The 21,857-nt window shown below is 52.5% G+C and overlaps 10 protein-coding genes across 10 annotated transcripts; 8 read left to right on the top strand and 2 right to left on the bottom strand.

Moving 5' to 3' along the window:
- Positions 1-1,924: 1,924 nt before the first annotated feature.
- COCCADRAFT_104343 (uncharacterized protein) lies at positions 1,925-4,048 on the top strand (the record flags this gene model as incomplete). The annotated part of the gene is made up of 2 exons (XM_007717232.1): positions 1,925-3,719; positions 3,774-4,048. 2 exons carry the CDS (start codon positions 1,925-1,927, stop codon positions 4,046-4,048), a joined length of 2,070 nt encoding a protein of 689 aa, XP_007715422.1.
- Positions 4,049-4,984: 936 nt separating this feature from the next.
- On the top strand, positions 4,985-6,675 carry COCCADRAFT_104299 (uncharacterized protein; the record flags this gene model as incomplete). Its single annotated transcript, XM_007717231.1, has 2 exons — positions 4,985-5,198; positions 5,255-6,675. The coding sequence occupies 2 exons, from the start codon at positions 4,985-4,987 to the stop codon at positions 6,673-6,675; spliced, it is 1,635 nt and encodes a 544-aa protein (XP_007715421.1).
- A 392-nt stretch (positions 6,676-7,067) lies between these two features.
- Positions 7,068-7,587, bottom strand: COCCADRAFT_104295 (uncharacterized protein; the record flags this gene model as incomplete). The annotated part of the gene is made up of 2 exons (XM_007717230.1): positions 7,068-7,256; positions 7,342-7,587. 2 exons carry the CDS (start codon positions 7,585-7,587, stop codon positions 7,068-7,070), a joined length of 435 nt encoding a protein of 144 aa, XP_007715420.1.
- On the top strand, positions 7,586-8,459 carry COCCADRAFT_39472 (uncharacterized protein; the record flags this gene model as incomplete). The annotated part of the gene is made up of 3 exons (XM_007717229.1): positions 7,586-7,588; positions 8,073-8,192; positions 8,262-8,459. The coding sequence occupies 3 exons, from the start codon at positions 7,586-7,588 to the stop codon at positions 8,457-8,459; spliced, it is 321 nt and encodes a 106-aa protein (XP_007715419.1).
- Positions 8,460-9,358: 899 nt separating this feature from the next.
- Positions 9,359-11,498, top strand: COCCADRAFT_104328 (iron reductase domain protein; the record flags this gene model as incomplete). Its single annotated transcript, XM_007717228.1, has 4 exons — positions 9,359-9,407; positions 9,455-9,728; positions 9,778-10,794; positions 10,877-11,498. 4 exons carry the CDS (start codon positions 9,359-9,361, stop codon positions 11,496-11,498), a joined length of 1,962 nt encoding a protein of 653 aa, XP_007715418.1.
- Positions 11,499-11,815: 317 nt separating this feature from the next.
- COCCADRAFT_104321 (uncharacterized protein) lies at positions 11,816-13,292 on the bottom strand (the record flags this gene model as incomplete). The annotated part of the gene is made up of 4 exons (XM_007717227.1): positions 11,816-12,463; positions 12,557-13,031; positions 13,091-13,205; positions 13,262-13,292. The coding sequence occupies 4 exons, from the start codon at positions 13,290-13,292 to the stop codon at positions 11,816-11,818; spliced, it is 1,269 nt and encodes a 422-aa protein (XP_007715417.1).
- A 696-nt stretch (positions 13,293-13,988) lies between these two features.
- On the top strand, positions 13,989-14,973 carry COCCADRAFT_39469 (uncharacterized protein; the record flags this gene model as incomplete). Its single annotated transcript, XM_007717226.1, has 6 exons — positions 13,989-14,105; positions 14,153-14,245; positions 14,325-14,400; positions 14,451-14,561; positions 14,613-14,810; positions 14,873-14,973. 6 exons carry the CDS (start codon positions 13,989-13,991, stop codon positions 14,971-14,973), a joined length of 696 nt encoding a protein of 231 aa, XP_007715416.1.
- Positions 14,974-15,569: 596 nt separating this feature from the next.
- On the top strand, positions 15,570-17,055 carry COCCADRAFT_39468 (uncharacterized protein; the record flags this gene model as incomplete). Its single annotated transcript, XM_007717225.1, has 4 exons — positions 15,570-15,870; positions 15,921-15,957; positions 16,005-16,587; positions 16,642-17,055. 4 exons carry the CDS (start codon positions 15,570-15,572, stop codon positions 17,053-17,055), a joined length of 1,335 nt encoding a protein of 444 aa, XP_007715415.1.
- Positions 17,056-17,663: 608 nt separating this feature from the next.
- COCCADRAFT_104302 (uncharacterized protein) lies at positions 17,664-18,140 on the top strand (the record flags this gene model as incomplete). Its single annotated transcript, XM_007717224.1, has 1 exon — positions 17,664-18,140. The coding sequence occupies one exon, from the start codon at positions 17,664-17,666 to the stop codon at positions 18,138-18,140; it is 477 nt and encodes a 158-aa protein (XP_007715414.1).
- Positions 18,141-18,439: 299 nt separating this feature from the next.
- Positions 18,440-21,571, top strand: COCCADRAFT_7647 (uncharacterized protein; the record flags this gene model as incomplete). The annotated part of the gene is made up of 1 exon (XM_007717217.1): positions 18,440-21,571. The coding sequence occupies one exon, from the start codon at positions 18,440-18,442 to the stop codon at positions 21,569-21,571; it is 3,132 nt and encodes a 1,043-aa protein (XP_007715407.1).
- Between the last annotated feature and the right edge of the window lie 286 nt (positions 21,572-21,857).

The raw sequence follows: 21,857 nt of genomic DNA, 5'->3' as shown, positions 1-21,857 counted from the left end.
GAGAAGAGTGGGCGTGGTGGATTGGGCGGTCCAGCAAAGGGCAGCCGGCCAATCGAGGCAGCAACGAGCGTGTCGGCCAGTGGGGGGGAGGTGAGGCAGAGAGAGCGAGCGAGTGAACAATAGGCGAATAAACACAGCGAGAGACGGTCAAGCAGACGAACGAGCGAAAGGCGGCAGTACCCTGGCAGCGGTGTTGCGAGGTCAACAGCACCCTTGATAGATGGGGCTATGGGGCGACGAGGAGCGTTCCCCCCTGTCAGTGGCTCGATGGCCCTCGCCCATGCGCGAATCGCATGGCGGCCGTGAGTTATTTTCAGCCTTGTCCCGTTCCCCCAGCTACGGCAGACTATTCTGTACATATTAACACAGTTGCTGCTCCAGACGCCCAGCCAGTGCTGGCTGACGGCCGCCGCTCCCCTGCCCAGGCATTGCATGCCGCCGCCCTCTCATGGCGCCGTTGGTCGAGTAGCAGCCAGTAGCCAGGCACGGGCGCCCATGGCTGGCTGGCTGCATGTCTGCTCAACCTCGTCGTCCTGCTCCCCTGCCGCACATTAAGGACCGCCTCCCTTCTCGACGCTGCGTGTTCCAAACTGCTCGACATGGACGTTATTTTTTTCCTTCTTTCTTTCTTGCGTGCACTGTCGCCATGCCGCGGAGTGGGCGGAACAGGTGGCTATCGTGGGGTTGGCCTATTTGGCCGAGCGTGACATGGGACGAGGCCAGCACAAGCCTCTATGATGACATTTTAGGTGCTGACAGCAACCTCCCCATCCGTCCACTCTCCGCAGTATTGGTATCCACGCGTTACAACTACTTAGTTGCTAGCACTCAGCCGTGGCGTTGATTTCGTGCTCAGGCGCTCAGTATAATTAGCAGCTAGCTGCAGACGGGGCAAAGGGGGGAGGGGCTGACAGACATTTACTCATTCATTCTGGGATATTATTCGTATACGCATCTTCTCAACACATTCACCTCTCATATACACACACACCGCAATAGTATTGGCTGCTATATTTTCGGCGACACTCTCGCTTCCTCGGCAGCATAACAGTGCAAGCACGCACACCACCACCTCTTCTGATGTTGCTTTCGGGCACGTCCATGCACACTGCCCTGGCTGCCAGAGGTCACGTTTCTCCGCATCCGCTGAATAGTGCATGGGCGAGTCGAGGGCCTAACCCCCTATCGGATCAAACATCCACATCGATAGTGGTTGCGTTTCAAGGTCACACACACCACCTCGCTTGCCCAGCCAGCCGTGCTCTGCCGCCCAGCTGCTTGTCCCTACTTATGTAAAGTGCCGCCTAACACACGCTTCCGCAATGCGTGGGGCTTCTTAAAACATCAATTGCCACCCCGTCCAACCTTGTCAAAATTTTTTTTTCTTTGCAGGAAAAAAAACGGCCTGCACTTCGCCTGCCGAAACGCGCTGCCACTAACCGTCGTATCTGCACGCCATCTTGCAACGCCCCGTGTCAGGGTCCCAGAAGTGTCAAGAAGCGTGAATAATTAACTGGACCCTTGAAATTCCGCTTGCGAGCCCACGGGTGAATCTAACCGCCCCCGGGCCCGTCTCGAAGATCCCTCTCCCCAGGGTTCTGCATTCTGTGCCGCCGCACGTCGTCGTCTCCCATTTTCGTCCGCCTACATATGCATACATACGTATGTATATACATATGCTGCCACGCCTCATTCACAGCACTGACAACCACCCGTAGCAAAGTCTGGCTCACTTCCGCCCAAACTCTCTTGCTGTGTGCGCTGCGCGCGCTGGCTGCCTGGTCGCCAGTCAGTACCTTGGGGCGCCGCTTAAGGAAACCACTTTAGAGCCCCACCGCTACAGCGAGTCAGTGCATCCAAGTGGCCATAACACATCATCTCGAGAGATCTGAGGAAGGGGGGCAAGTGGAGCAATTTCAGAGCCATGGCCGAACCCCTCTCGACACCGCCATCCAGGCCGCTGCCATCTCTCCCCCTCGACGAAGAACCCTACGCCGCCCACCAGCCAGACTTGAATCCACCACCACCTAGTTCCTCGTATCGCAAACCCGATCCACATCCTTCCTCACGTAATCCCTCTATTCCTTCTTTCAATATTGACCAGCGCCATGATCCAATAACTGCCGGCCGTGATTCAAGACAGTCCGGCTCTTCCGTGACCCAAAGCTCAGACGGCCATTCTAGAACCCCGTCTAGAGAATCACCAGACATATCCGAAAACGGGCGTTCCGCAGACGCGGTTCCACCGACGCAAAACATCCCCTTCAGACCGTTGCATATAAGCAACAGCTTCTACTCTGCCCGCTTTTCCCACGTCGCCGAGATGGACGCTGCAAACGCTCGGGACGAGCTCGAGCTTGCATACACCACCACGGAGCAACACCAACCTAGAGGCATTCCCAAGCACCCCACTCCACCTCCGCGCACACATTCTCCCCGTGAAACTACGCAATCTCCAGCCTCTGGCTCCCAAAATTCGTCAAATGGCTACAGTATTCGACATAACCGTGGTCACAGTTATGGCCAAGAAGGGCCTTTGCAAGTTCCGCGCTCCACGGTCCCCAGACCAAGTTCTGCATATACTTTAGGTTCGGAACTCAATGTACCAGGCCGTACGGATTCACCCCGCCTGTCCGTGGCCGGCATGCCCTCACCCCACGGATCGCCCAACTCTTATGCCCGCCAAGTCTCAACCTCACGCCGATCACCAGATGTCCGACCGGAATCTTCCTACATTGACTTGACCAATCTCCCATACAACCAACAGGTTGCGCCCGTTGCCAATTTCGGCAAGACCGGACTGCGAGGTGTGGTGGGAGAGAATGCCTCGTTGCTCGACGAGAAAAAGACGCTCGATATGTACAGGGCAAACGTCAAGAAGACGCAAGACAGCTCAGTCCAGTACGAGTTTGCGCTGTTCATGATACAGGTCGCACAAGAGGTCATGGCAAACGAAGGCATGAACAATACCCATGGCATGTCGTCGGTAGAATTGTTAAAAGAAGCGCGCCAGATTCTCCAGAAACTAGCCGACCGCAGTTACCCGTTTGCACAGTACTATCTCGCAGATGGATATGCATCAGGTCTGTTCAACAAAGATAAGCCCGACCACGATCGAGCCTTTCCGCTATTCATCGCTGCCAGTAAGCACGGCCATGCGGAGTCAGCGTTCCGTGCCGCGCTCTGCTATGAGTTTGGATGGGGTTGTCGCAAAGATTACGCCAAAGCTGTCCAGTTCTACCGCGCTGCAGCGTCCAAAAACCATCCTGGAGCTGCCACTCGACTTGGAAAGGCGTGTTTGACTGGCGATATGGGTCTTCAGAACAAGTACCGGGAGGGCGTCAAGTGGCTTAAGCGAGCCTCCGAGTCAGCTGACTTCCAGTACAACGTCGCGCCCTACGAACTAGGTCTATTGCACGAGACAGGCTACGGAGACGACATTTTCAAGGACGAAGTGTACGCAGTGCAACTGTTCACACAGGCTGCAGAGTTGGGCCATCCGCTGGCTGCGCTGAAGCTTGGAGAAGCCTACGAACACGGCTTGTTGAGATGCCCCAAGGATGCTGCACTATCTGTCCACTACTACAACTGCGCTGCCCAGGCCGACATCCCCGAGGCCATGATGAATCTCTGTGCCTGGTACATGGTCGGTGCTGAACCCGTCCTGGAAAAAGACGAAAACGAGGCATACGAATGGGCCAAGAAGGCTGCTGAGCATGGTAAGTGTGCAATCTGTCACCTTGCGTCCACAATTTGTTGACTAACAATACCAGGTCTTCCAAAGGCCGAGTATGCGTGCGGTTACTTTACAGAAATGGGCATCGGCTGCCGTCGGGACCCTCTGGAAGCCAACGTATGGTACGTCAAGGCTGCAGACTCAGGAGACGAAAGGGCAAAGCAGCGTCTCGCAATCATTCAAGCTGCAGCATCGGGACAAGCGAATCCTCTGGCTTCAACACCAGTAAATGTTCCCGACAAAAACGCCAAGCTGCGAAAAGAAAAAGGTGGAAAAGACAAAGAGAAGGATGAGAACTGCGTGGTAATGTGAGAAGGCATCGAGTGCCTCGAGGATGTGTCCGCCGCTGTTGTCCTATACCCGGCTTGCATTTATTTACTTGGGACTGCATACATTGAGGTGTTAATTTTCATGACGATGGAGTTGGTTGATTGTTTTGATAGGGGGGCCGTGGATCTATGGAGTTTGGTGTATGTTTGTTGCCTACATGCGTTTGGATCTGAGCGTCAAAATACCCCGCCAGTCTTGGCAGGAACCTGTGCAGTATTGTCTAGTCGCAGCATTCTACTAGGAGTACCTGCATGCTAAAGAGATATCCAGGGCAGGATAGAAAAGATTATCGTCCGTTCAGCGCGGGTGCTACCGGCTTTGTCTCCGCACGTGGTGTCACGTCTCGTGACGGCGTCTTAAAAGCGCCGATTGGCCAATGGCTCACAACTTACGTAGTGTTGAACTGCAACAGCATCGGCCGTCTTTCGGCATGCATGCAACGGCGTTACCAACGCTCGCATTCCCGTGGTACACAGGGGCCATCGCCGACGTTTCGAGAGTAGCCCATGAGATGTCCAGGCCTGAGAGATGGACACGCCAGCAAAGGGCGTGAAGCTTGCATGATAAGATTGATAGTAGAAGCTTGGCGTGCGGCTTGTGTGGACTCGCTTCGTGTCGCTTCCCCAGCCCGTGGCTAGCCGTTACCGAAAGTATAGCTGAGCGGCTCCACTTCTCCACAGGCACGCGTCGGACTACATATGTAGGGCGCGCGATATGACCAACTAGTATGTATCTGAATTCCGATAGAACGAGCTTTAAACGTTACGTCGTCCCACGACATTTGGGCTTTACTTTTACACTCACTTGCCTCAATATCAAAACAAATTAAGAAGTCAAGTGGACCAAGATAAACATCTACATCACTGCATACTACAAGCCAAACATTACAGCCGGACAACCAAAAGCACCGTGCACGCAATGTCACCTCCGTCTGCAGTCGAGGTATCCGCCACTTCGGACACATCCGGAATTACTATTCCGAACCCTCTGAGTGCGCCCATACAGAGCAATGAGATGCCCGCAAGGAGAAAGAAGACTACTGCAGCACAATGGGGCGTAGCAGCACCGTCTGACACATCAAACTTTAGACTGAAACCGCACGACCACAAGCCCAAAGCAAAGTCGTGGAGTAGTAAGTTTTATGGACCAGGTAGCAACTTGCAGGCATGATGACTTACTTGACCTCAGGCATTTTAACTAACGAGGCCCTGATTCGAAAAGGCAACTCGCTAAAGGAAGCTGCCAAGTTTCTCAGTACACCCGGTCTCATATCTCTCGGAGGAGGACTGCCCTCTAGCGAGTACTTTCCTTTTGAGGAGCTCTCAGTCAAAGTGCCCAAAGTCGGACACTTCTCCGAGCCCGAAACCAAAGAGTCTGGAGTGACGCTCACTGCGGGCAAACACGACCTTGCCGAGAACAAGTCCGTTTTCGACATTGCAACTGCATTCAACTATGGCCAGGGCTCAGGCTCAGCACAGCTTCTGCGCTACATGACTGAGCACACAGAACTGGTGCACGACCCACCATATGAAGACTGGAGATGCACAATGACAGTTGGAAGCACATCTGCCACCGACATGTTGCTTAGAATGCTCGCAAGACCTGGTGACATGGTTCTCTCCGAGGAGTACACATTTTCGGCTTTTGTCGAAACCGCCAGGCCAATGGGTGTCCGCGTATGTGGCGTGCCAATTGACAGCGAAGGTCTCTTGCCCACAGAGATGGACCGCATACTCTCAAACTGGGACCAGACCGCTCGAGGATCCCGCAAACCACAACTCCTCTACACCGTGCCTACAGGACAGAACCCAACTGGCGCAACATCGAGCGGCGAGCGACGCCGAGAACTATACAAAGTGTGCCAAAAGCACGACATCCACATCATAGAAGACGAACCTTACTACTTTCTCCAAATGCAACCCTACACGGGCCCCAATGCACCCGACGTCCCACCCCCTTCTTCCCACGCCGAATTTATCAAATCCCTCGTCCCCAGCTACCTCTCCATGGACACCGACGGCCGCGTAATCCGCATGGACTCCTTCTCCAAAGTAATCGCCCCGGGCTCGCGCGTAGGCTGGGTCACCGCGCCCGCACAAATCATCGAGCGCTACGCCAAATACGCCGACGTCTCGACGCAGAACCCATCTGGCATCTCTCAACTCGTCCTCTTCAAGCTACTCGACGAGCACTGGGGCCACGCCGGCTACCTCGACTGGCTCATCCACATCCGCATGCAGTACACCAAGCGCCGCGACACCATCCTCGCCGCCTGCGCCAAGCACCTCCCCCAAGAAGTCATGCAGTGGAAACCCCCCATGGCCGGCATGTTCCACTGGATGAAAGTAGACTTCACAAAACACCCCGCGTACCCCGAGAAGAGCATCGAGGCTATCGAGGAAAGCATCTTCATGCGCGTCATCGGCCATGGCACCCTGGTTATGCGCGGCAGCTGGTTCTACGCCGACGCAGAGGAAGAGCACAATACGCTGTTTTTCCGCGCTACGTATGCGACGGCGCCGAGTGATAAGATTGATGAGGGGATTAGGAGGCTGGGTGAGGCGGTTAGAGAGGAGTTTGGGCTGGGCGAGTATGCGAAGGAGAAGTAGATAAAGACAGACGAATTGAAAGTCTAGATTGCGAGCAAAAGGTGTGTATGTGTGTGAGTGCTTTGCTGGTTGGGGCATAAGCAATAGATGAAAGAGTCTTTCTTCGACATTTTGATAAGACTGATCGACTTGACCCGGTCTACCAGTTTGTTGAACTGAAATCCCCGAGGGTTAGTTTTGTGGTACTCTTACAATATATATTCGATACACGGAGCTTTTCTTCTTTTCTTGTTTGAATAGACCCTTTGTTCATAAACGCCCATTTTCCAAGCCCCATTCATCTCTCTCTCTAAAAAAAATAAAGAGCCGCAATCTTTCATCAAACCTCCGTGCAATCGTGTTTCGCTTCTTTCTCTCCCCCCCACCCGTCATCCAATAATCTCCTTCTCCCCTTAGTTAATAAAGTTGACACAGAAAAAGTGCAACAATAGACTCCCTAGCACGAAATCCGCAAACGCACGCTCATGCGAGATACTCGCAAAATGTTCCTTGTTCTCCAAGTTTGTCTGGATGCGCAGCGAAGCCGTGAGCACGAATTGGCCGACTGTTGCGCTGAAGCCGGATAGGAAAGCATTGAATGGCTATTTGCGTCTCGTCAGCTTTCTTTCATTCTATTTGTGCTCTCTGCATGCACTGCTGTGTCTGAGGAGAAGGGGTAATACGTACAAAGTTTCCAACAACGACTACGTATGCGAATTGCAGGGCGCCGACTACGACGAGGAAGGCGAGGAAGATGTCGAGGAGCTTTGTTCGCTGCGGAGTCTTGGTCACGTATTTATCCCATATTCCCTGTGTGATTGCTGCGGCGCTCGTGTTGTTGGTCGTGTTTGGCTTGCTGGGGCGCGAGGATGCTGCTTGTGCAGGTGCCGAGGGCGTGTCTACGGTGCCGGGTGTGCGTTGCTTTGGTGCCATGGTCTATATTCTATGTTTGTTGTTGTTTTTCAAACGAGAGAAAAAGGGAAGGTCTGGCGGAAAGACGAGCGGCCCTATTGCGTGCAATTGGGCGTGTATGGGTTGCGGGTGATGGAGGTCGTTGGTGGGTGGTACACAGGTAAGCTTGAGGCCAGATGTTCGTGGTTGGCCCGAGCTGAGGGCGGGATTACGACGAGGGCAATGGCCTTGCTCCATTCGCGCCGGGCTTCGGTGTGCTCGGATGTCCGCTTTTCCCCGCAAAAACACCCATTGTACTGATACTTAAGCGTCGCTGCGTTCCTTGAAGCTTTCATCGCGAAATCCACTGATTGCATTATCCCAATTCCATTTCATTGGAACACCCGTACCGGTCTCTTGTTCATACAAAGCAATCATGGTAAGTAGATGTTCTGGCGATTCCTTTGGCTTCGTCATATACGAGTCAGGTGCTTGAGAGAGAAACAAATGCTGATGGGAAGATATAGAGCTCTCTCGGAAACATTGCTCTGGTCCTCGGTACCCTCACCGCTGGAGGTGGAATTACCGGATACGTCAGGACTGGATCTGTGCCTTCAATCGCAGCTGGTTGCACTGTCGGCTTACTGGTACGCGCTCTTGCCCTTGCCAATCTCGTGGCCTCATCTTTCAATCAAACATCTAAACATTCATAATAGTACATCCTCGGTGGCCTTCGTGTCAATAGCCGCGCTGCCTATGGCGTTGAACTCGCTCTTCTCGCCTCCGTCATCTTGGCTGGTAGCTCTATCCCGCGCGCAATCAAGTCTGGAAAGCCTCTACCTATCGGATTGAGTATTCTGGCGACTTTTGGCCTCTGGACTTTTGGAAATGCCTTTATAAGCAAGCGCGCTTGATCTGGGAAATTCGGGTTGAAAGTTCGATGGATTTCGGGATTCTCGGTGGGATTTCTTGTTCTATATCCAAATTCCACAGGCCGTAACCGTAAATGGAATTGCAAATGTACTGCTTCAGCAATATCTCCTCCCTCTGGTCACCCCGCATTGATACAGTCTACTTATGCTCAAGTTTCAAACTCGGATACGATTTGGTTCTCTCGATCTTGTGAATGTGCTACGGAGTTGTTGATATCCTGATAGGTTCCCCACAATCGGTGCAAGCCAGGGGGTTCGGGTTATATGGAAGAATGCGAGATCCACCACACCAACGTTCAGCCACTATTATGGAAACTCCCCACTTATTGAGCATCACAGCCCCGCCTCGCGTGTCAACTGCCGTGTCTCTTTTATCGACTTGGAAAGCTTAGCACAGCTCATTAAGACCGTATGGACGAATACCGAGTAGCGCAAATATGATTCCAGATCAAGCTGATGGTTGGATTCATCAAAATTAATAGCCTCCAGCGTGCACCACACAGCTTTATACTACCAAAGACCAGTGGCTACCAATGAATTGATGTATTCTGTCACAATACTCAGGCTGAAACCTGTCGAGCACGCCCAAACGCCCCAGATCAACCAGTCTGGTGAAACTAGGTTGTCATAGATCACAGATCCGGGGCCGCAGATTGGTCAGTCGAAGGTCCACCGTGGATGTCTTCAACATTTTCATTTATGATATACAAAAAGAATGATGGCATATTTGCGCACGGATGATGTGGAAGCGTGGTATCATGTGGCTCTCTGTTGTTACCGCCGTCATTACTATTGATCACATAAAGGGCTGGAAAACACCCTCTTGACAGTGATCGCTAACGCTTAGTAAACAACTCTCTATTCGTAGAAGTCTATCCAGTATGCGCTACACCCAGATTATTGGAAGTGCTGTTTTATTTCTTGGGTGCAGTGAGTATCGCAAGCTTCAAAAACTGGAATTTTCTAACACTGAGAAGCACTTGCTCAAGAAGGTGAGGCACAATCTACTGTTGTATATGATGCAGAAACGAAAATCAGTTACTCTTCATACACGGAGCCGGCGACAGGAATGACCTTTGGCGTTGCGCTCCCCAAGAATGTGACGGACCCATACAATGCCATCATCAGGATTACTGCTCCAGTTACCAATCAGTGGGTGGGCTTCTCATGGGGAGGAAACATGGTCTGGAACCCGCTGAGCGTTGCTTGGCCAAACGGTCAGTCCGGAGTGGTATCATCTCGTTTCGCCTTGTGAGTCTCAATCTACAGGTTGTAATAGGCACTCCCTAATACAGTATAGTGGTATCGGTCTGCCCCTTGGGTACGACGGAGCCGAACACACGTACCTCAAAGGGACCCGGACAAATACTACCCACTGGACTGTCAATGCTCTCTGCAAGGGATGCACTGGATGGCAAAACAGCGAAGATGCTCGCTACTCTTTGAACGATACCGGCACAACGGAATTCGCTTGGGCGTACGGTACTTCTGCGGTCGAAGATGCGGCTCGGAACAATTCGGCCTTTAACGTCCATCAAGCCTGGGGCAAATGGATCCACAATCTCGATGCTGCGCGGATCAATAATTTCGATTCTTTGGTTCGGGCTAATCTGTTGACGGGGCCCATAGCTAGTCCTTCCGCTGACTTGACGACAGTTGTGACAAGCATTGTGCCATCTGCAACTGCGAAGCCAGTAGCAACTGCTACCATTCCCGCTTCCTGCTCTGGCGCCGGAAATCCTGCATTCCAAGGCAACCTGGCAGCAGGATGGAAGGCTACCAAGATTGCTGGTGGAATGACTAGCCCTCGAAGCATTCAGTTTGACAATGCTGGTAACATGCTCGTTGTACAGTCTGGCAAGGGCATATCCTATCACAAGATGGGAGCGGATGGCTGTGTCACTTCGACAAAGATGCTGATATCGCAAAGTAACCTCAATCACGGCATAGCCTTGAGTCACGATGGTAAGACACTGTATGCAAGCTCCATGACCCAGGTCTATGCTTGGCCATACGATGCCGCAGCCGGTACCCTCGGAACCCGGACCACTGTCGTCACAGGCATGTACAATGGTGGCTCACATCTTACACGTACTCTTGCCATTGCACCCCAGAATTCGAGCCTATTGGTTGTATCTCATGGCTCCAATTCCAACATTGATCAACCTACATCAGACCCAAAGACAGGACGCGCCATAATCAAAGTCTTTAATCTAGCAAATGTCCCCAGTGGAGGATACAACTACGTCAGTGGTGGTTACAATGCCGGTTACGGACAGCGCAACGAAGTCGGCATCTGCTTCGACAGTAACAACATGTAAGTCATTTTACCTGAAAAAACAACAACAACACCAACACAGCTTATTGATGGGATATCAAACTCACAAACACCCCAATAGGCTCTGGGGCGTAGAAAACAGCGGCGACGACTTCAAACGCAACGGCAAAGACATCCACAACGACAACCCCGGCGAAAAAATCCACTACATGGGCGACGTCTCGCTCCCCAACAACGCGTGGTACGGCTACCCGTCCTGCTTCACCGTCTGGAAACCCAGCGACTTCACCGACAAAGCCTTCAAAGTCGGCGACTGGTTCACGCAATCCCCCAGCAGCACCCTCAACGACGATACCTGCGTGCAAAAAGCCACACCCCCAAAGCTCACACTACAACCACACTCCGCGCCCATCGACTGCAAGTTCGATGCCAACAGTACGACAATGTACGTTACGTACCATGGGAGCTGGAATCGCCAGCCCGTCACGGGGTTCAAGCTTGTGGCTGTCAAGTTTAAGCGCAGTGCGGATGGCGGGATTACGCCTGTGGAACCGCTGACTAGTACGACGGCGGCACAAGATGTGTTTTTTAACCCCGCGGTGGAAAAGTGTCAGGGGAATGGGCCGGGGTATAGCTCTGGGTGCTTTCGCCCGGCTGGGTTGGCGTGGGATGGGGTGGGTAGGTTGTATATGACGTCTGATACGTCGAGTAATGGGGAGATTTGGATTTTGGGGCAATCGTAGTGGGGTTGTTTGTTGAGGGGTACGATTCGGGTTGGGGTGCTGGAGTATGTAGGAAGTGGTTGTTGGTAGTTTTGGTCTTTTGGGTGTAAGAGTGAGATATGGAGTTTCGTATACTATTTGATTCGGAATCAGTTTTACTGCCTCCGAAGGCATGTGTACCTCGTATCCATTCATCTCTCCTTTTTTTTCTCTCTCTCTCGCTTCTGTTATCATTATTGCCATTTTGGAAATTGGAAATTGGAAATTCGTACCACCAAGGCAAACTGTTCACGTCCTCACAACGCGACTTTTGATACTAAAAAAAATCAAACACAACACTACGACACAACCTTCTGATACACATGCCCCGTCCTCCTAATCTCATCCTCAACATCTTTCCCCCTCCCCTCCGCCTCCAACCTCCTCACCAACGGCAACACCTCCTTACCAAACTTCTCAATATCCTCTTCATAATGCAAATGCGCCGTGAGCACCAAATCGACACCCAGACTCTTAAGTAGCAAAATGCGATCAGCAATCTGCTCCTTAGTCCCAATAAGCTTCGTCTTAAACCCATCATTATACTGCACCAAATCCTCGAGGGTGCTATTCGCCCACATACCCTTTTTGTTCGCCGTGCTCGCACCAGCCTGCTGAACGGCACCGCGAAACGCCTCTACAGCCTCGACATCGGCTTTGCCCTGGATTTCTCTAAGGACGCGAATAGCTTCGTCTTCGGTGTCGCGGATGATGACGAAGCCGTTGACGCCAAAGCGGACTTTGTCTTCGCGGCCGAACTTTCGGGCCCGAGCCTTGACGTCGGCGATTTGCTCGCGGAAGCCGTCTAGGTCGTTGCCGTTCATGAAGTACCAGTCGCTTACCTCTGCGCCGTTGTGGCGCGCGTCGTCGCTGTTGCCGCCTTGGAAGATTTCCGGGTGCGGCTTTTGGAGCGGTTTGGGGGCGAGTTTGTAGTCGTGGAATTGGTACTGTGGGGAGAAAGGTTAGAATATCAAAATGAAGAAGAAGAATGGTATTGTGAAGTGGGAGGGTTGGAGTTTTGAGGGCAATGGGGAACATACAAAGTCACCGGCAAATGAAAAACCATTATCATCGGCGGTCCAGATACCCTTCAGTGCGCGGATGAACTCGTTGGTGCGTCTATAGCGCTCAGCGTGTTCGAGCCACCACTGTCCGACGGCAGCAAATTCGCTCTTGTTCCAGCCCGAAACCATGTTGACAGCAATGCGCCCGTTGCTGTAGTTATCGATACTCGCAAGCTGCTTTGCTGCAATAGTTGGATTCCATACGCCGGGAAGTATAGCAGCAATCAGTTTGAGGCGTTCAGTACTGTGCAATAGGGCCTGGGAAAAAGAAACACTCTCGTGCTGATTGTCTGCTCCATATGATGCCGTGAAACGGACTTGAGTGAGCGCATACTCGAATCCATACTCTTCGGCTGTCCTGGCGTACCGCACATTTGATGCGAGGTCCCATTTGGTTTTTTGGGCTATTTTGGAAACTACGAGACCACCGGAGACGTTGGGAACCCAATATCTGTATTTCCCAAGATTAGGGTATGCGATAAATTTCAATTTCGACAGGAGGCTGCTCACGCAAACAGTACACGATCTGGATCCTGGTTGATGTCCAATTGTTTTATGGGCGTGAAACTGTCTTCTGCTCCATTCGCATGTCCATTGGTGCCGTTTGTACTGCTACTTTCGACTTCTGCAAAGAAATTGTAAGTTATAATTTTTATTATTATTATGTTCCGTCCATGTTACCTGTCCGTTGTCTCTTGCGTGATGGCGACATGTCTGTTTCGTGGAAATGATTATCAAAAACGGATTTGATAATCGAATTGTATTTCGAAAGGTCTTATAACGAAACGTCCTACTATCTTGACCCTGAATAAAGCATTGTCGACCAAATTTGCGCATTATAAGCGTAGATTGCGTGATATGCAAGCATACGTGAGGTCTGCGGGGTTGACGGGGGATTAGACCAGGTAGGTGAACTATAATCCCGGTCCATAGATAGCCGCCTCTCCACTGACGATCTTGCCCCAATTCAGTCCGTCTTGACTCTAGGATCCTAGTATTTCCTATGATAGCCTATTTTACAGCCACTGCTTCTTTGGTTGGATGTCAACGACCTGAAGTCTAGAAAGAATGAGACAATCTGGAAAGCCGAAGGCGTGATTGTCGTAGATTGTAGTGCCGAACAAGGTACACGCTATGCTATAGTGTAATGACTTGGATGATATAGTGCATTTCGAAGAAACGTGGGATTATGAAAATTTGAATGTGATGCACAGCCTTACCCAGTGTTGCAAGTAAGGCCGAATCACGCCATTCATTCTCCAACAGTCGCGATGAATACACACGGGTAGCAAGTGTCGAGCACTCCGAAACTAATGCCACATCAATTGATGCTCGATTCGGTTCAGTACAAAAGGCATTCAATTGGATCCAGGAGATTACGCGAATCCTCTCATGCACAAAGACAGCCATGGCTAACTCTCCGGCAACCGACTTGAAAAGCTCAGGACATACTGATATCGAAAGGCAGGTCACCTACGAGGCACCTGTCGTATCAGCTCCCGCCCGGAAGACACTGGGTTCTGGAGTAAGTGGTGCTAACCATAAGACACACGATTTTGCTAAGATGTGAAGACGGCACTTCCAATCGGGGTGTTTGCGACGACTCTGACGGCACTTTCGTTTAGTTTAATGGAATGGCGAGGAGTTACCACGAACAATGTCTTCGTAGCTAATTTCTTCTTCGCGGCCGCCTTTGGCAAGTAACTGGCATATATTGCGTTTGTAAGATGTGGCTAACATCAAGATAGGCCTGGTGATTACTGCACAGTGGGAGCTCTCCGTAGGCAATGGCTTCGGATATACAGTATTTAGTGCCTTTGGTATGTTGGACTACCCGACTGCTAAAGAATGTTGGCTGACTCGTGGCAAGGACTGTTCTACGCCGGTTACGGTGCGATCCTGACTCCATCCTTTGGGATTGTGGCGGCATATGGAGATAACGTAAAAGAACTCAATAATGCTCTCGGATTCTTCATGATCAGTCAGTTACTCAAGACGGTCAAGAAGCGACGGCGCCGCTAACAAGAAATAGTGTGGACGGTTTTTGCGTTGGTGTTCCTGGTAGCATCATTGCCGACAAACTTGGTATACATCATCATCTTCTTTACTGTGGAGCTGGGATTCCTCTTGATCGCTGCATCCTATTTCGCTGTAGCAGATGGGCATGCCGGTGCCTCAGTCGCTCTCAAGAAGGGTGGTGGGGCTTTCTGCTTTCTGTCCGGGTTGGCCGGTAAGCACCTGTTGTCGGTTAATTGCATGAGTCGTACACTGACTTTGTACACCATTTCATAGGATGGTACCTGGAGTTCGCCCTGTTGCTAAAGGACTCGATTGTTGAGCTACCACTTGGAGACACTTCAAGGTTCTTCGCGAAGAGCAGGAAGACGGAGTAGGCGGCTAGCAGCACCACCCCCCACGTTGGGGTAATGTGAGGCACGTTGGAGACGTGCAGCTTTTCGGAGACTGATGGCCTGTGGGAAAGCTCGGTTGAGGATGATGCGATTGAGGGGTTAGATGGCGAACGCGGTTCGGGGTCGGTGGTGAGTTTAATTATCGGGGTTACAGTCTACATTTAGGTTAGCACAAATACAAGGATGCATCTGTCCGTCGCTGCGAAGATCGGCATCCGAATACCATGCCCACATGTTGGAGTGTTAGAACATTGACGATCTACCCTACGGGATCAAAGCTACGCTAGCTCCATTTGCGTACCGGCAGACAATTCAACCCTGATCTGGACGCATGTACAAGCTCGGCGGGACATCCTTGTCTACACCCCTCCATTCTGATAACCACCATGCCCCGCTCATTGAGCGAATCATGCCCCCGCATATGTCTAAAAAAAAATGAGAGGATAGCACGCAATACGTTTGGGATATGGTATGATCCCAAAATCGTGTCAGCAAGAATATGCATATAAAGATATGTACGGGAATGTAGAGATTGTACACCACGTAGCTAGAAGATATCAACAACTCAGACGCACACGATGGTTGCCACTAACGGGACTAACGGAACTAACGGCCAGGCGGGTAACGCGCAACACGTCGACTTTAGAGACCCGGCTGTGTATGCCGAGTATGAGAAGACATGGTCGTCGATTCCGCAAGATGAAGCGGGCTGGCTTGAACGTGCCCAAGCAGTCGCCGACGTTCTTGCTACTGATGCTGTTGTGCGAGACCAAGAAAACAAGTCTCCCCGAGCCGAAGTAGCTCTGCTCAAGCACTCTGGACTTCTCAAAATTCTGGGCCCAAAGCAGTACGGTGGTGGTGGTCAACCTTGGAGTGTTGGCAAGTTCATGTATCTGATATACCAGCAGCCGATACTGACTTGGAATAAGGTTACAAAGCGATTAGGAAGGTAGCTGAAGCAGATGGGTATGGTTTTACTTGATATGTTTGAATATGCGTACTAACTGACGTAGCTCAATTGGCATGCTGCTTGGCTACCACCTTCTCTGGTCGACCACAGCAAACGTTGTCGGTTCAGCTGAACAGGCCGATCGCATCCAGAAGCTCATCATCGAGAACAACTATTTCATTGGCGGCGCCGTTAATCCTAGAGACAGTGATCTTTCCATCAAATCCGATGGCGACAACATTGTCTTCAATGGGTTCAAGTTCTTCAACACGGGTGGCGTTGTTTCTGACCTTACTGTTCTTGAGGGTGTCTACGAAAACACTGGGAACCACATCTTCGCCTTTGCAAAGACAGACCAACCTGGCATCCAATTCGGACATGACTGGAACAACATTGGCCTCCGTTTGACGGAATCTGGCAGTGTCAAGATCTCTGACGTACGTGTGCCGTGGGCGGATGCGCTGGGCTGGAACATTGAGAAGAAGGAACCCGACCCACGCGCGCTGCAGATACCGTTTGCAACACTGCTTCTCCCAACCATCCAGCTTGTCTTTAGTAACTTCTATCTTGGCATTGCTCTTGGTGCACAGCAATACGCTGCCAAGTACACTTTGAAAGGGACTCGGGCATGGCCTTTTGGCGGCGACGTAAGCACACCAGTACCTACAAAGTCTGACATGTGTTGCTAATGGCGCGAGCAGAACAAGGAAAAGGCGACGGATGAATTCTACATTCTCGAACGCTATGGCAATTTCCATGCCCATCTCCGTGCCGCCTCTGCCCTTGCAGACCGCGCAGGCCAAGAAGTCGACGCTATTTACCAGAACTACGGAGGTGATTTGGACAGGCGTGCAAAGCTGACGGCACGCGAGAGAGGCGAGCTGGCAGAATGGGTGGCAAGCATCAAAGTGGTCGCAACAGACACTGGTCTCCGCGTTACTTCGGGAGTGTTTGAAGTTACCGGAGCAAAGGCGACGAGCCAAAAGGTGGGCTTGGATCGATTCTGGCGAGATATCAGGACGCACACGCTACACGATCCTGTCGCATATAAGAATCGGGAATTGGGACGGTTTGCACTGTTGGACGAGATTCCAGAGCCTACTTGGTATACTTGATTAATATGCTCTGTGAATGCAGGCACATATACGGAGGCTGTCTTTGATAGGTTTAGCTGATGCATAGTAGCGGCTCGCAACTAAGAGGCAATTGATGATTTATGCTTGACACGGCGTGCAGTAGCCCATGATATCGACAAAGCCATGTGCCGAGTAGAGTGGTGGTTAGGGGGCAAAAGAGCGGGTACCGGCAGAGCTGTGGGTGATTGCACGGTTGGAGGGCGATGCCCAGGGACGCAGTGTGCCTGGCAGAACCTGTTCTCTAGCACGACGATCGTCGATGTAGGCTAGCTTGTGGCTGATCGGGATTCTGGTATGCGCTGGCGATTGCCATGTGATGCAGCGGCGCAAGGGAACCGGTTTTCTGTGCCATGTGCATGATAGGGGATAGGTGAAGGCTGAGTGTTGGCGGGTGTTTGGGCGAGGAGGATGGATTTAGGAGAGAATGCCATGGGGCGGGCGACAAAGTGCATGAGCAGGGAGTTGGGAGGAAGCGACCAACCACGGCCACTAGGGCCGGTTTCACCCGGCGGCAAGTGCAGACACAGACAGACATTGACGCTCGTCATCCTGTACGGCCTGGCTACATGGACGATGTCTACATGGACATGTACAGCCAGCTCATCCGACTGGTGCAGGCGCAGGCGCAGGGGCATGGCTGGAGTGGGGTGTCGAGGCCCGACCGAAGAGTTTTCCAAGCAACGAAGCAATGCTTGTCAGCACACGCCTGGCCACAAGGAGAAGCACAATGGACGCATGGGGAAGATGTGTCAGCTGTGGCAGCAGTAGCAGCGGACAGTCGCGGAAGACACTGGTGGCCTGGGGCTTTCTGGCGGGCGTTATTACTCCACCATGTCGCCAGTTCTTGTTGCCAGCAGCTCTCCGTTCCGCACGTACGCCTGCTGTCATTCGAGTCCGCGGGCTCGTGGGTGCAACTCTGGATACTCGACACTCTTACTCCACACAGACAAGAGGTGCAGTCTAGCAGTCTAGAAGCGTGCCGGCTACGTCACGCTTGCGCAAGGGTTGCGCCTTCCCTCGGATCGGTCCTAAGCCTCTGCCGCGCTAGGGCCGGACGAACCTAGCACAGCTAGTCTGTTGTGTTGCTGCCCGTACGCTCTCACGTCATAGCCGATTCACCCTCCGCCTTCCGTGCCCGTCACGCCATAGGCCGGCTAGCTGCTATACTTGAACTTCGCATCTGCTCTGCCGCCTGCTACTAGCTCTTCGACTTCAGTTGTTCCTTTTTTTCTCTCAACGCCCCAGGTCGCTCCTCCCGCCTGCTCTCTGCTCTCCAAGCATCTCCCCCGCGTCGGCTTGCCCCACTCTGCGCCTAGGTAGTCTAACCACGCACAACGGGCACAGCTCTCGCACCATTGCAACAATGGGCTCTCTCAAGAAAGCGCTAGACAAACTCAAGCCGGGCCATAGCGGTTCTGCCTCCGACGACGACAAGAGCGGCGTCAAGTCGCCCAACACCAATGGCAGAGCACGCTCACCCGCCAGCACTCCGCGCTCTTCCGTCACTCTGCCCACTGGCCGCGCCAGTGCCGACCTGAAGCGCAACGACCCTTCCTCGCCTACCGAGAGCAGGAGCAGCCTCGACGGGCAGCACCGTGGTTCCCTGAGCGGCATCCTCCACCGCCACACAGATAGCCCCAACCGCTCATCCGCAAAGGCAAACTCCCACCAGCGCTCAAGCTCCCTCTCTGCTAGCAGCCCTATGCGCGCCGTCAAGGAGAAGCTCCACATTGGCAACGACTCCAGTGACGACGATACGCCCCTCAACCGCGATGGCGAGCCCATGTCCCGCGGACAGCTGCGCAAGCATGAGAAACAGGCCCAGCAAGAAGAGCGCTACAAGCAGAACCGCGAGAAGGAGATGGAGCTCGAGCGCCGTAGGAAGGAGATGGAGCAACAGGCTCTTGCTGAGCTCACGCCCGAGCAGAGGGCCAAGTACGGTGTCATCCCTCCCAACAGCTACGCCGGCGAATGGAAACACGAGCCTCGCCACAAGATCCAGGACTTCTCTGCAAAGGATGTTGGCAAGGAAGTCGTCTTCCGTGCCCGCATCCACCACCTGAGAAAGATGAGCTCCAAGTTTGTCTTCCTCATGTTCCGCCAGCAGCTCGCTACCATTCAGGGCGTTCTTATGGAGCACGCAGATATTTCCAAATACATGCTGTACTGGGCAGAGCATCTCGACGCAGAGACGGTGGTCATTGTCAAAGGTATTCTTCAAGAACCCAAGGCCAAGCAGGGCGAGGTCCTTGGTGCCACCATCCACGACGTCGAGATTTCGGTCCACGCTTTGCACGTCGAAGCCTCAGTTACAGACCACCTTCCCTTCAACGTTAACGAAGCCGAAGTATCTCAGGCGGAGGTCGACGCTGAAGCCGCCAAGCTGGCCGGGGAGGAACGCAAGGAGGGACATACCCGAGTCAAGATTGCTGACCGCACTCGTCTCAACAACCGCGTAATCGACCTCAGGACAACTGCATCACAGGGCATTTTCCGCATTCAGTCTGGAATTTGCAGGCTGTTCCGCGACCACTTGGACTCGGAGGGTTTCATCGAAATCCACACCCCCAAGCTGCAAGGTGGTGCAACCGAGTCTGGCGCCAGTGTCTTCAAGATTGACTATTTCGGCCGTGGCGCTTTCCTGGCCCAGAGCCCCCAATTGGCCAAGCAAATGGCCATCTCTGCAGATTTTGGCAGGGTGTACGAAATTGGCGCCGTGTTCCGTGCTGAGAACAGTAATACCTACCGACACTTGACTGAATACACCGGTCTCGATCTCGAGATGCAGATTGATGAACACTACCATGAAGTCTTGCGTGTGCTGGATCGCACGTTCAAGGCCATCTTCAAGGGTATTTATGAGCAGTATCGCCCTGAGATTGAGGTCATAAAAAAGCACTTCCCACACGAGGACTTGGTCTGGCTTGATGAAACCCCCATCATCCCATTCGCCGAAGGTGTTCGTATGTTGAATGAGTCTGGTTGGAGGGATGACGATGGAAACGAGCTTGACGAGAATGAAGACTTGGGAACCAGGGACGAGGTCCAGCTTGGTCGTGTTATCAAGCAGAAGCTAGGCACTGACTACTACGTCTTGGACAAGTTCCCAGCAAACGCTCGACCCTTTTATGCCATGAACGATCCAAACAACCCCAAACTCACGAATTCATTCGACATTTTCTGTCGAGGTCAAGAAATTCTCAGTGGTGGTCAGCGTATCCACGACGCTGATATGCTACTGGACAAGATGCGCAGGCTCAAGATTGACCCCAGTTCCATGGAAGAGTATATCCAGGCCTTCCAGTGGGGTGCACCACCCCACGGTGGTGGCGGTATTGGTCTCGAGCGTATCCTCATGTTGATGATGGGTCTTGGAAACATTCGCCATGCTTCCATGTTCCCTCGCGATCCAAAGAGTTTGCCAGAGAAGCCAGTCGTCAAGCAGCTACGTCACCCAGAGGCAAGCACGATGCACCCTCCGTGGGAGGGACAAGACCGTGCTGTCGCAAAGATTGACTTTCAACCCATCGAGAAGCTCATCGCCAACTACGGAGATGCCACAAATACATCGTGGTTGGAGCCCCGCACAGAGATCTGGCGAGACGAAAACACTGGTGCGGCTGTTGGTTTCGTGCCTCAGGATGGCTTCGCTATCACTGTTGGCGATCCTCTGTGCCACGAATCCCAGTACCTCAAGACCATGTCTGGCTATCTCCGATATATCAAGAAGGAGCGCAACCTTAAGCCGCTTTGGCTGCTTGTAGGATCGGCAGCCGAGGAGGTTCTGGCAACAAAGTTCAACTGGCGCACATTCTCCGTCACTGGAGAGCAGCGCGTCGACCCTGCACACAACCCTGCCGACAAGGACTCTGATGTGCAGCGCAAGATTCGCCATGCGGAGAAAGAGGGTATTAAGATTACCGACTATGCTCTGGGCTCGCCACCACCACCAGATGTCAAGCAAAAGGTCGATGCTCGTGTTGAGGATTGGCTGAAGAATCGCAAGGGCAAGCAGGTTCACCTGACAAACATTCACCCATGGCAAGACGAGGAGCATCGCCAGTATCACGTTGCAACTGCACCAGATGGTACCATTGTTGCTTTTGTCACCATGGCCCAGCTGTCGCCAGACCACGGTTGGCAAGTCAAGTACTCTCTGGACTTCCCTGGCGCACCCAGTGGCTCCATTGAGCAAGTCGTCACACATGCTCTCAAGCAGGTCGCAGCAAGCGGCGCTACAAGCGTCACCTTTGGCGGTGGTGCCAGCTCCAAGTTCAGTCCTGGACACAATGTCAAGGGCACACGTGTCAAGGTCCTCAGCCGCGCATACCACGCGATTGCAACTGAGCTCAAGCTCACCAACAAGACCGAGTTTCGCGAGAAGCTGGGCGCGACGGACGACCCGAGTTATATCTGCTATCCGCCTCACGGGCTGGGCCCTATGGCGGTCAAGGCCATCCTGAACTTTTTCTCGGATGACGAAGACAATAACTAAAGTATACATTCTGTTGGAGAATACACACAGGTTATGGTAAAGGGGCGTGTATGGATGGATGGATGGATGGATGATTGGCAGGCATGATACCACTAGGCGTTTTGCTGTTAGTAGCACAGGCAGCCCTAATACCTGTCTGACTGACTCGAGTAACTTTTGTAGTTGGAAGACGTTTTCACACATCTAGATAGTCGTGATTTCTTAATGTACTTAATACCCTCTTCGAAACATTGCACCTTGTTAGTCGACCTGATGACGCTGCTGAGCTGACTTTGCATGCACATGC

The sequence above is a fragment of the Bipolaris zeicola genome, assembly GCF_000523435.1.
Source record: "Bipolaris zeicola 26-R-13 unplaced genomic scaffold scaffold_170, whole genome shotgun sequence".
In the NCBI taxonomy this organism is placed as follows: domain Eukaryota; kingdom Fungi; phylum Ascomycota; class Dothideomycetes; order Pleosporales; family Pleosporaceae; genus Bipolaris; species Bipolaris zeicola.
This window is presented reverse-complemented; position numbering and strand designations above follow the sequence as displayed.